This window comes from Nelusetta ayraudi, unplaced genomic scaffold, assembly GCF_046127955.1.
Source record: "Nelusetta ayraudi isolate G7.1 ecotype Tasmania unplaced genomic scaffold, CSIRO-AGI_Nayr_v1 ptg000019l, whole genome shotgun sequence".
In the NCBI taxonomy this organism is placed as follows: domain Eukaryota; kingdom Metazoa; phylum Chordata; class Actinopteri; order Tetraodontiformes; family Monacanthidae; genus Nelusetta; species Nelusetta ayraudi.
This window is the reverse complement of record NW_027466069.1, coordinates 4961892-4973628: the sequence shown is the minus strand read 5'-3', so window position 1 is coordinate 4973628 and position 11737 is coordinate 4961892. Positions and strand designations below refer to the sequence as shown.

General features: G+C 45.2%; 1 protein-coding gene across 2 annotated transcripts; it reads left to right on the top strand.

The window, feature by feature from the left end:
• The first annotated feature begins 1140 nt into the window (after positions 1 to 1140).
• On the top strand, positions 1141 to 10322 carry ampd1 (adenosine monophosphate deaminase 1 (isoform M)). 2 transcript variants are annotated; one of them, XM_076026549.1, is made up of 15 exons: positions 1141 to 1276; positions 3697 to 3862; positions 4432 to 4585; positions 5045 to 5210; positions 5332 to 5551; positions 6080 to 6209; positions 6582 to 6776; positions 7379 to 7510; positions 7688 to 7851; positions 7937 to 8063; positions 8569 to 8732; positions 8844 to 8964; positions 9127 to 9300; positions 9383 to 9493; positions 9971 to 10322. In XM_076026549.1, exons 1-15 carry the CDS (start codon positions 1255 to 1257, stop codon positions 10121 to 10123), a joined length of 2199 nt encoding a protein of 732 aa, XP_075882664.1. In that variant the 5' UTR covers positions 1141 to 1254; the 3' UTR covers positions 10124 to 10322. The 2 variants fall into 2 exon arrangements, with proteins under 2 accessions (XP_075882664.1, XP_075882663.1); XM_076026548.1 differs by lacking the exon at positions 1141 to 1276 and adding an exon at positions 2867 to 2990.
• The last annotated feature ends 1415 nt before the right edge of the window (positions 10323 to 11737 follow it).

The window sequence follows — 11737 nt, the reverse complement described above, 5'->3', positions numbered from 1 at the left end:
CTGAACGAGTGACCTCACCAGAATGGAATTACGTAATTTAAAGCTACATTCGAGGGGCCTCACCTGTCACCTCTGGACACGGCAGCTATTTACATCGTAGCTCTGCAAGGAGGCACAGAAATCTCCCGCATGCTCCCGTGGTGATAAATCTTCGGGGAGCCCCCCCCCCCGATCGGCTGCATTCTTTTCTTGTGATGCCCAATGACGGCGTTTGACAACCAAATCACCCGAGGACAAACGTTCATGAGTTCACCACCTCAAATTGTGACCAAATTCCAGTGAAGAGTGTAAACAGTGTTTGAAACAAGTCATTTTTTTGGATCGATGGAATTGGATGTAATTTTTTTTTTAAACCAAAGAAGAACAAACAGATGACAGACTCATACATTACACAATAAATACAAAATAAAATAAATACAAAATAACAATTATAATGATAATATGTCACAATGTCTACACACCAAGATTCAATAAAATGGAGCAAGAAGCAAACATTGGAGTTTCAAAACAGTCCAAGGCCAACCTTGGAACTCTATTGCCGCTGGAGCTGTACAGTTTGATGCCGACCACCGCAGAAATCGTCCAAGCTGGATGCCTGAATTTGAATGGTGGTGTCTGCTCACTATGTTTCAAAGCATCTATACATGCAAAGTGTGATTGCAGGTCATCTGACACACGTGGTAAAAATAAATGCAACCCATTCTTGCAAAGAAATGTAGAAATTGCAATTAAAAAAAAAAAAAGTCTATAAGAGTCTATAAAAATGTATGCACGTCAAACGAATCTTTTTTTTAATTTTATTTTTTAAGATATTTTCTAAAAATCCTCCTTGTAAGTCTGCCATCAGTTGTTGTTGCAATGTAATATTAAATGCAATTGTACCATTCCTTGAAACACCTGCACACAGGCACCGCAACTTCTGCAGCCAGCGGGCCCTTTGCATAATGGAAGACGCCCCCCAAGACACACAGACACACGGCAATATTTTTTTTTTTTGCGTGTGTGTGTGTGTCTGCATGCCTTGTGCTACCGTGCACATGTAGCCGACCCAAAATAGCCCAGTGCCGCATATGACTTCCCAGTTACGCCCCGGCACTGGGTACACGGCCGCCTCTGGTTACACTTGAGGCTGGGCAGCCGCTTCATATTGCTTGCACCGGGCACAGGGCTCCACACTTGTCTGCTGCAGTGGTGCAGTGGTTGACCACCTTCTTCTCAGTCCTCTCTAGTGAGCCTATCGTCAGAAGAGCCGCCATGCCGAAAGTCAAGGTGCCAGGTGAGTTGGGGGGTCCTGAGGACACGGCCGTCGCACTCCAGCTAAACACTCGTCTTTAGCGTCGCGTCTGTCGTGGCTTTAGCCCTGCAAGAGTGCACAGTAACATTCAATTTGTGTCACAAAAAAAAAAAAAAACAAACAACAAAAACAATCAGCCTCCTATCACTCTAGGGAGGTGTGTAAGGAAGAGGAAAAATAAAAAACACTGTTGCAAAATGCTCTCTCATGTGGGTCTCGAATCAGCCTCCACTTGCAAATTGTGTGAATGCAGATCGGAATGTCAGCCAGTGCTGCCTCATCACCCTGCTGCCGGTGTGGACAGCTTTAACGACAAGTTCAATGAGGTTAAAATGTACAAAGTTACTGCATGAAATCCATCCTAAGTCATATGTATGTATATCTATATACATATATATGTATATCAATGTATATACATATATATGTACATTTCAAAAAGTGGTATCTTATTTTCTCTCATTATTATTTAAATGAAAAACAATATCTAAAAAATATTTTAAAAATCTAAAATGTGCCTTGAATCTTCATCCGCTGGTTTCAACCAGCAGTTTCCAGGTGCTACTCTACAGGTTTGCATTGACTGATGACGCGAGTGCAGAATGCAGTGAGCGGCTGTGGGAGCGTTTGACACGACGTCGCTTCCAGGCATTTGTACTTGACCATCACGATTGCTGTTCTATAGCTGGTAATGAATGCTAATTATAGGCCCAAGAACCCCCCCACTCTCCCCCCAACCCAGGCACTGGCACCTTCTGTGTCTGCTCATGCCAGGAGTGTTTTTGTTCAGGCTCTTTTTATTTTTATTTTACAGGAATCCGAACAGCTGCCGGCCCTATAAAACTCGGAATCTCACATCCGACATGTTTGTGGGATTCGGAGGATTTTGCGATGTCATTTACTCATTTGTCCCAGTGTGCCGGGAGGGTCTGTGATCTGTCAGAGCAGGTGCGAGGAGCTGACGGCCTCGTTTTAAAGGGGCAGTTCAACCACTTAGGGGACACTTAAGGCTTATTGGGGAGTCCAGATATTTTTATTAGAAAAAGCGACGGGAAGGGTTGCAGCAGGTTGAGCTTTTTCCTCCAAAACAAGTCGCTCAGGCACAAAAGACAAGATTTCTATTTGTATTTTGTTGCAAAAGCAAGTGCAAAAGTAAATCGTGAATGCACGATTACGCTTTTAATTGCGCAAAATAGTGCGCAAAGCTATCAAGTTTACATGTAGCATCCTTTGATGTTGGGTTGGATGATTGGATGATTGACAGACATGCAAGATGACTTGTTCATGTTTCTTGCAGTTTTCCATCCTCTGTATTCAAATCCACCTCAGCAGCGACCATGACTTTAATGCTTCCATCACCGTTTGCTCGCATTCAACTCCACAGTGTTTATTGAACACGACCGATCGCTTCCTCTTTCTATCATTGGGCACATTCTTGTTCTTCGTGTGCCACCGTTGCATGCATCTCTAACTCAAAACAAGTACCTTTCTTTCCGGAACAAATGATGCACAATGCCCTGCAGAAGCAAAAAAAAAACGTCATTCCGGGACTGTGTTGGTAGCCGAGGTGTGGGATGTGAAGCGCGGTAAAAAGATTTGTTTATGTCATCCTCCTGCTTAACTCCTCCGTGACTAACACTTTTCTAATCCTCTCCCCTGCCGGCGATGCCTCTTTCCCGGACACAATCAGGTCATGACAGTAAGTAAACACAGACTGAGGTAGATAGAAGCCAGTGATGCTTTCTGGTGATGTCTGTTGCTGAAGAGTTGTTGGATCAGAGCTGGGAGCCTCGGCCCTCCGGCCAGAGGGTGCATGTGTACCAGCGCACTTTGATCCACGCGGTGGTTCCGTCCTCCAGAGGCGTCACGTCACGCCTCCGCTGTTGTCTCTTGTCAAGTAGTGGTGTCCGTTGCCTAGTCCAGTCGTTTGACTCACTGACCCTCTTTTCCAGTCATTTTTTCCCCCAAGGTTTTAATTAGACTATTTGTGCACTTGGCCTCTTTAATTTTTAAGAAAAGATGATGAGAAAAGTGGGTCTGGAGCTCAAATTGTGTATCGTACAAAATGCTTTACTTGTTTCACTGTTAAGGTTTTTGGAGTTTTTAGCACTTTAGCTCCTCTGTATGCATGGGACTGCGTGTTTGTAGCGGAAAGTGGAGAGTCGCCCTGCGGCTATGCATACTGTGATACAGTACTCTGTCTCAGATTAGTCAAAGTCTGTGTCCCGTTCAGCCGCTGTGAACCTGTACATAACAATCACGCGGAGTTGATGTCCCGCTCTGCGTGGAAAGTCTGGCAGTCTGTCGCAGTGTGTTTTCGCTTTGGTCCTGCACGCCGACCAGATGGGAAACAAGAGTGCATGGCTGCCCTTGAACTCATCAGGCCTCTGCTATGCAACCGGCAGAGACCGACGACGACATGCGGGCCTTCGCCGAGCAGGTCTTCGCGTCCGAGACCAAGGACGAGAGCGTGCGTGACGAGTTCTCCATGTTCGGCGTCGCTGAGGACTGTCCCATCCTCCAGATGGAGATGGCTCACCACGTGCACACCGATGACAATGCTGAGAAGCGGTGAGACAAATGGATGGAAAGTTGGTTATACTTTACTGAGTGAAAAATCAGACTTTTTGGAGCCTCAAAGTTCCCATATTGCCTAAAAATCAACCCTAGCAATGTTGTTTGAACTCAAAACTGAAAAAAGAAAAGTCATTATTTTACTTGTTTTACTTGCTCCACATATTAGAGAGTGTATACAAAAACAGACTATTCCAGAAACTATCCCTCTGTGATGTCACAATCGGTGCTGATGCTGATAGTGATCATCCCTTGGCCGGGTGTTGGTTCCACCCTCTGAGACCAACTTCTTTAAATAATCCCTTGCCATCAAGTTGAAGGTCCAACAACAAAAAAAAAAAAGAAAAAAAAAATTGGCAGTCGTATCTAGTAGTACCTAGCGCTTTGGCAGGAGGCTGCAAACAGCGGGCTAAAGAGCCCTGGGGAAGATTTTGGAGTCTGAACATATGTGAGCAGGTGGAATACGGGAGGTCTCCTTTCCCCCCCCCCCATATCATCAGATTGTATATTCATGGTCTTTGCTTAAATCTGAATACTGAAGTTCTGTCTCTCATCTTGACCCACAGCAAGAGGCTGCAGCGAAGCCGCACCCTGGCCGTTCCGATGGCCACTAGCAAGTCACCTGCTGCCCCTGTGGTTGAAATAGAAGTGGACACACCCACCTACCTGGAAGTGCCCGACTTCCAGAGGGTGGCCATTCTGGGAGACTACGCCTCTGGGGTAACCATCGTCAAAAACGCACAGCACTCGCTTTATTTTCCTCTTGCGGTGTCGCTCGACCCACCGGTTGGTTCAAGTTTCTCCGCTCAACACCAGCACCAGTTATGAGGGAGGCAGTGACTTTGAATTTCACTGACCACAGGTGTTTCTGGGTCACTGGCCTCCTGCGAGCACAGGGCCATGATTGGAGGTCATCTGAGAGCAGGCAGGGGTTCAGGTTTTAGTGGCCGCGACTTGTGACCTTTACAGAGAAAAACATCTTTTGCAGCTTCTAATTAGCAACTCAGGTATAGCCACTCAAACACAAAACAAACTCTTTTACTTACATGACTTTAATGCATACTGACTATATAGCATTGAGTGCTGTTGATTAAAAATGTTATGCTTAGGAAAGAAATTCTAAGATACATAGATTGTTCCATCGGTTTACTCTGAAACGTGTAATATCTCGTGTGCCAGGTGACCATGGACGACTTCGAGCTGTCCTGCAGGGGTCTGTACCGCGCCCTGACCATCAGGGAGAAGTACATGCGGCTGGCCTACCAGCGCTTCCCACGCACGACCTCCCAGTATCTGCGTGACATCGAGGGAGATACCTTCAAAACTGAAGACCAGGTCCAGCCAGGTGAGGAGGGGAGAAGATTGGGGCTCCAATACATACATTCAGCACTTTTTATCTTCTATTACCTAAAATTCTTAATTTAATCCATTATATATATACAATTATACAATTATATATTCAACAGTGTTCACCTCACCTCCAAAGAACGGCGAGGACCCCTTCGAAACCAAGAACCTGCAGAAGAACCTGGGCTACGTCGCGCGCATGAAGGACGGCCTCATCTACGTGTACAATGACGCCGCTGCCGCAGACAAGCACCAGCCCAAAGACCTGCCCTGCCCCGACTACGACACCTTCATCGACGACATGAACTTCCTCATTGCTCTCATTGCTCAGGGCCCAACGTGAGTTCCATAAAAAGTGGCTGTTGCCCTCGTAAAGGCTGAAATTTTGCACACAGCTGAGCCTAAAATATGATCTTCAATGTTCTGCAGTCAAGTCAACATCCAAATATAGAAAATTTTACTTCCTGTAGATTGTTGTTCTTTCCAAGTTCATCCTTCAGCTCTTTTGACTTCTCCCTTTTTTAAAAAAAAAAAAAAGAAAGAAAAAAATGGTGCTAAAATGTAAATTTTTGGAAATGACAAAGGACGTTCGGCTTTTCTGTGCTAGTGAACACACCCCTAGCCAGGTGTCAGGTTTATCAGGAAGTTGAAAACAGAGGGTTAAATATTCTGTGTACCAGTAATCTAGTTTCGTGTTTTTTTTTTTTAAGTAATACGAGGCTGCTCCTAGAGTATAATAGTATATTGAACCTTGAACCCTGAAATTCAGATACAACTTTCTCTCAGAATATGAATATCCATCAACTGAAATTCTGTAAAACAACGCCATTCGGCTCACCAGTCAACGTACCTGCTTCTGTTTTGCAGCAAGACCTACACCCACCGTCGTCTCAAGTTCCTCATGTCCAAGTTCAACGTGCACGAGATGCTGAACGAGATGGAGGAGATGAAGGAGCTAAAGATAAACCCCCACAGGGACTTCTACAACTGTAGGAAGGTAGAGGCAGACGCAACATGACTCCACCGCTGCTTCTTGTTCTTTTTGCCAGAGCAGGGAGGAAGAGCAGGGGGCGAAACTATGTTAGCAAAACTTCCAACTTTAAGTCTCACTGAGAGCGAGTGAGTCATTTAAAAAGTAAAATGTTTGCAGTCACCCAAATAAGAATAAAAAGAGAACTCAGTCAGGATCATCACTTTTTGGACTTACAGTTTCTGCACTTTGTGTTGCTGTTGTTTCTCTCAAGCGCTTTGTGGCGCTCTTTAGCTCCCCCTTGTGTCCGTGCACAGTCACGACGCCCACCTCGGTCCTACAGCTCTCAGCTCTTCTTCTCTCTTTCTCCCCCCCCCCCCCTTCCCTCTCCTCACCCAGGTGGACACCCACATCCACGCCGCCGCCTGCATGAACCAGAAGCACCTGCTGCGCTTCATCAAGAAGACTTACCGCGTGGACGCCGAGCGCGTCGTGCACAAGCTCCAGGGCCGCGAGGTCACCATGAAGGAGCTGTTCGAGACGCTCCACCTGCACCCTTATGACCTGACGGTGGACTCTCTGGACGTGCACGCCGTACGTGCCATGAGATGAGACAAGTGAAGGTTTTATTTTGATGTGCAGCAACACCGGATGTGATGCACCACCGCCTTTAGCTGTCAGGACGAATGTGAAAACATCTTTTCCACTGAGAAAAGCCTCAAGTTCATCTTACTTTCCAGCGTGCAAAATATCCTGTTCTGATAAAACTTGCTGCTGCATCCTCGCTAATCTCTTTAGCCGCCTGCAGCTAGGCTCTCAATCACCGCCTGCGTTCCTTTATCTTATTTAGGGGCCATTTAAGGGCTGCTATCAGCAGCAGCTTTCTGGTTTTCTTCGCAACTAATAGGAAAGTGATTGGTTTTAGAATCTTAAGACCAAAATGAAAATGCCTTCCATTTGAGCATGGTGATATGGATAAATGAGATTTCAGATTCTCAGCAGTCCAGCTGCCGCTCCAGGCTAATATTGCAGAGAAAATGTAAAAACAGAGTTGGATCCACGGGGAATCGTTCATTTTTAATGGCCGTGTTCTACTTGGATACCAACGACTTTGGTTGGGAAAAGCAGCATGTCTTCAGTGGAAGCCGCCCTCATCTGAAATTCTCCTCTGGTGTTTTTGTGTTGTTTCTTTAAAGGGCAGACAAACCTTCCAGCGCTTCGACAAGTTCAATGCCAAGTACAACCCCGTGGGAGCCAGCGAGCTGCGTGATCTGTACCTCAAGACGGAGAACCACATCAACGGCGAGTACTTTGCCACCATCATCAAGGTCTGCTCTCCCACTCAGGACAACAACTCTGTAGATAGAAACATATTTTAAAAATATTCATCCTGGAGACATGTACAACTTTCTGATGTCTGTGAAACAGCCTGCCAATCTTTTGAACACGTCACCCTTGCCATGCCCCAAACTCCATGTTTTGCACGTCGTGCACACTTCCACCAGGAAGTGGCCAGTGACCTGGAGGATGCCAAGTACCAGTACGCCGAGCCTCGTCTTTCCATCTACGGCTGCAACCCTAATGAGTGGACCAAACTGTCCGGCTGGTTTGTCAAGCACAGAATCTTCTCCCCGAACCTCAAATGGATGATTCAAGTTCCCAGGATCTAGTATGTTCACCGTCTGAGTACCATTAGCTCCGTACTGAGTGCAGAGTCGGATTAACAAATCCTATTTTCCTCGTCTTTACGTTAGCGACATCTTCAGAGGCCGGAACTTCGTGCCCCACTTTGGCAAAATGTTGGAGAACATCTTCCTCCCTGTGTTCCAAGCCACCATCGACCCACAGTCCAAGCCGGAGCTCAGCATTTTCCTGCAGCACGTAAGTCCTGTGACAAATCCCTGCACCGAGACAAGACATGATAATAAATGCTCTTGAATCAGGTATTTCTAAAGCACCTGGAGAACTCAGCACAGCGCTGACTTCAGCTTCTGTACTTAGTTTTCCAAACTTATGTAACATTTTGGGCAATCTATGGTCATGGGGTTTTTATACACTTTCAGTGCACTAAACTGTCACATGAACCTCAAAGGGATTCATTAAATTACATTAACCATTTAATCTGATATGCATATTCAAAATGACCCTTCCTATTGATCAATATTCTACTTTATCTGACTTGAACCCTTGAGCAAATCCCCTTCTGCCAGTCCTTGAAGATCATAGCGTAGGAAGTTGCATAAAGACAGGAGATACTGAAACCCAATCCTACGAGCTCTAAATCTGTCAGACAAGGCCAACACGAACCCAAATCCCCAAACTTCCTTCCCCACCAACACTCTGTTTCCTGTGTAACGGCCTGTCTGACTGTGTGACCATGATGCAGGTGACAGGCTTTGACAGCGTGGACGACGAGTCCAAGCACAGCGGCCACATGTTCTCCACCAAGAGCCCCAAGCCAGAGGAGTGGGACATCGCCAAGAACCCATCCTACACCTACTACATCTACTACATGTATGCCAACATCGCTGTGCTCAACCAGCTCCGCAGGTCAGTCAACCCGTTTCCTTGCACGCACGCTTTAAGTCCTTCACAAATTTGCTTGCGATGCTTTGCCCTCCAACGGTTCCTCTAAAAGCACATTTGTCCTCTGCTCACCAGACATAGGGGGATGAACACGTTCACGTTCAGGCCTCACTGTGGTGAGGCCGGTGCTATCACCCACTTGCTGGCTGCTTTCATGACCGCCGATAACATCTCTCACGGCCTCAACCTCAAAAAGGTCAGACTTCACTTTCTGTAGTGAAATGAACTCTCTAAAAAAAAAACATCCCTTTTTGAAAGCACTCAACATGCTGATGCCCCAAAAGTGTTTTGTGCTGGATTAGATAAACAGAGAAGTCAAAATGTCTCATTAGCAGCTATGTCTGTCGTCCACCTGCAGAGTCCTGTGCTGCAGTATCTGTACTTCCTGGGCCAAATCCCCATCGCCATGTCCCCGCTCAGCAACAACAGCCTGTTCCTGGAGTACGCCAAGAACCCCCTGCTGGAGTTCCACAAGAAAGGCCTCGTCATCTCCCTGTCCACCGACGACCCCATGCAGTTCCACTACACCAAGGTTTGGGCGTGTGCCTTAATGGATGTGCACGCTGGCGGTTAGCGAAGCAAACTGTCAATCGTGAACTTTTGTGCGTCTCCAGGAGCCCCTGATGGAGGAGTACGCCATCGCAGCCCAGGTCTTCAAGCTTAGTACCTGCGACATGTGTGAGATCTCTAGGAGCAGCGTGCTGCAGAGCGCGCTGTCTGACGAGGTACGGCGAGCGTCGCCACCGCACACTACACTGTAGGGATGATAGCGATAGCGATAGCGTTTAAAATAGAAACATTGTAGAAACGTTTAGTACTGCCATACAGAAGGATTTCCCTGCAGCTAATTGTTTAAAGTCCTCCTTTTGCCGCACTTTGTTACCTCTCCAGACAGTAGAGTAGCACCATCTAGTGGCATGTAATGTCTGTTCAATTTTATTGTTCCTGCTCAAGGAAGTTGTTTGTATTTGCAACGTTTTCTCGCAAGAGGTCATCTACCAAAATCAGCACTTTGTATATTTAAATGCATGCACTATGACCCGGATGGATCGATGGATTGATGATAGCTTCATTTCAAAGCTAGCTGCTAAGATGTGTTTCCAAATCCTTAGAAACGCACAGATTGTATCCTCACATGATCCATACATTGTTCTTCGTGTTGCACATGCGATTGACTCGGCCCAAATACTTCCGTTTGCCAGGAGAAGAAGCACTTCCTGGGGGTTGACTACCTTAAGGAGGGTCCCGAGGGCAACGACATCCGCAAGACCAACGTGGCCCAGATCCGTATGGCGTATCGCTATGAGACGCTGTGCTACGAGCTCAACCTTATCAAGGAGGGCCTCAAAGACTGAGTGGAGACTCCAAAGTCCACAGTGATGTAGGAGAGTTTCTACAGTTGTTTTTCCACAGTAACGCCTGAAAAAGAAACAGACCTTTTAACATGCAAGTGTTCCCTCCTTTGGAAGATACCACCAACCCACGTTACATCATAGGTTGTCCAAGTGGAGAAACATTATGTGTAACAAAGAGAAATAAAATGATAAACATCAAGTGTGGTTGCAGCAGTCGATTTATTTCATTAAAATTTACTGAATTGAAGTTTATTATTCATTATTAATATGATAATAATTTTACATTTATTTCCATCAGTTCTGGGGTCATTATTTTAAATGACTAAGCTGCATCTGGATTTACATATTTTAAATTTCAAAGCTTGCCAGAAGATCTTACATGTTAAATGATGAATTATGAATCATGATCCTATATGTTTTACCATTGCTGCTTGGGCACTTGGACGCTGCGCATCACAAGTGGTTTCGCAATGGATTGTTGCAGTTAAAGTGCATCAATAATAAGATGCATCAGCAGAAGAAGTAGGGATGATGTACTGTGGAAATGCAAATTTAATGAAGCTTTCCAGTTAGTGCTGCTGCATAATGCACAAGTTTTACCACCAGCTTCTCGCTGAGTCTCTGTGATGTCTAACTTTTCCTGTGAAGACAAGTTTTGATTTACTGTGTCTAAGAACTGGGAAGACAACGTCAAGATACATCTGAATGAGTGAATTCACATCTGAGAAGAGATCATTTATTTTATTTCTACATATCTTTGGGCTTTTGTGAGAGAAAAACAAGTTTGTTTTCCTTTCCTGCATTCTTCTGCTGTGGAAAACTCACTTTTTTACGCCCATTTCCAACTTTTCTTGTTTAATCTTTCCACCTTTCCATCACAGTGTCCCAACCTCATTTTTTTTTCATCAGTGACAGCTGCAGGAGTAGATTCGATGACGTCCCCCTTCCCTATTGGTTTGTGAGGAATGGGCTCAACTTTTCTCACAGCCACAGTTGCGGCAAGCTCCAGCAAAGAGCCGGAAGTTGAAGAGCTACTTTAGAAAATAAGGTTAACTGTATTAAACGACCGCGCAAAAATCAAAGTGAAATACACGGTGTATCTTTTGTTTTAAAATTATTGTTACCATACTACAATTGAAAAATAATGGGACTATCAACTGTACCATGAAGTTGAAATACCCAAATTCTTCTTCTGTCATCCCTAATTTCAGATCAGATCTTACCTGCCTAAAACGACTGATGTATTCAGATAGTGTGTACAGTGAAAATACACTGTGAGTTGATGCAATAGAATACAGGACATGGGCTTTACATACACACATAAAAGCATGGACTTGTTTCAGAATCAGAGGAATTGCATAAGGCAGTATATTTTTTAAGAAATAGATGATGTGGCTATTCCGAAAAAAAAGTTTATAGACTTCTGTATTGTACACATCCGAAAGCTAGGCATAAACTTTTGTCTGCAAAATTTCAAAATATGAACTGAAAGGAACCTGCTACATTCAGTGATGAATCACAAAGGACTATTTTGAGTGCCGTGCCGGCTTCGTTGGCCACTCCAACGTTTAAGTTTGGAAGCTGAAACCGGAAGTTACACTGCGTGACCGCCGC

Bases quoted from the DNA above. Each gene is read 5' to 3' on its own strand.
- ampd1 (XM_076026548.1), top strand. From the start codon at position 2,957: ATGCCTCTTTCCCGGACACAATCAGGTCATGACA. The intron at 5,211-5,331 runs GTGAGGAGGGGA...TATATTCAACAG, and splicing joins TGAAGACCAGGTCCAGCCAG to TGTTCACCTCACCTCCAAAG. The intron at 8,733-8,843 runs GTCAGTCAACCC...TCTGCTCACCAG, and splicing joins GTGCTCAACCAGCTCCGCAG to ACATAGGGGGATGAACACGT.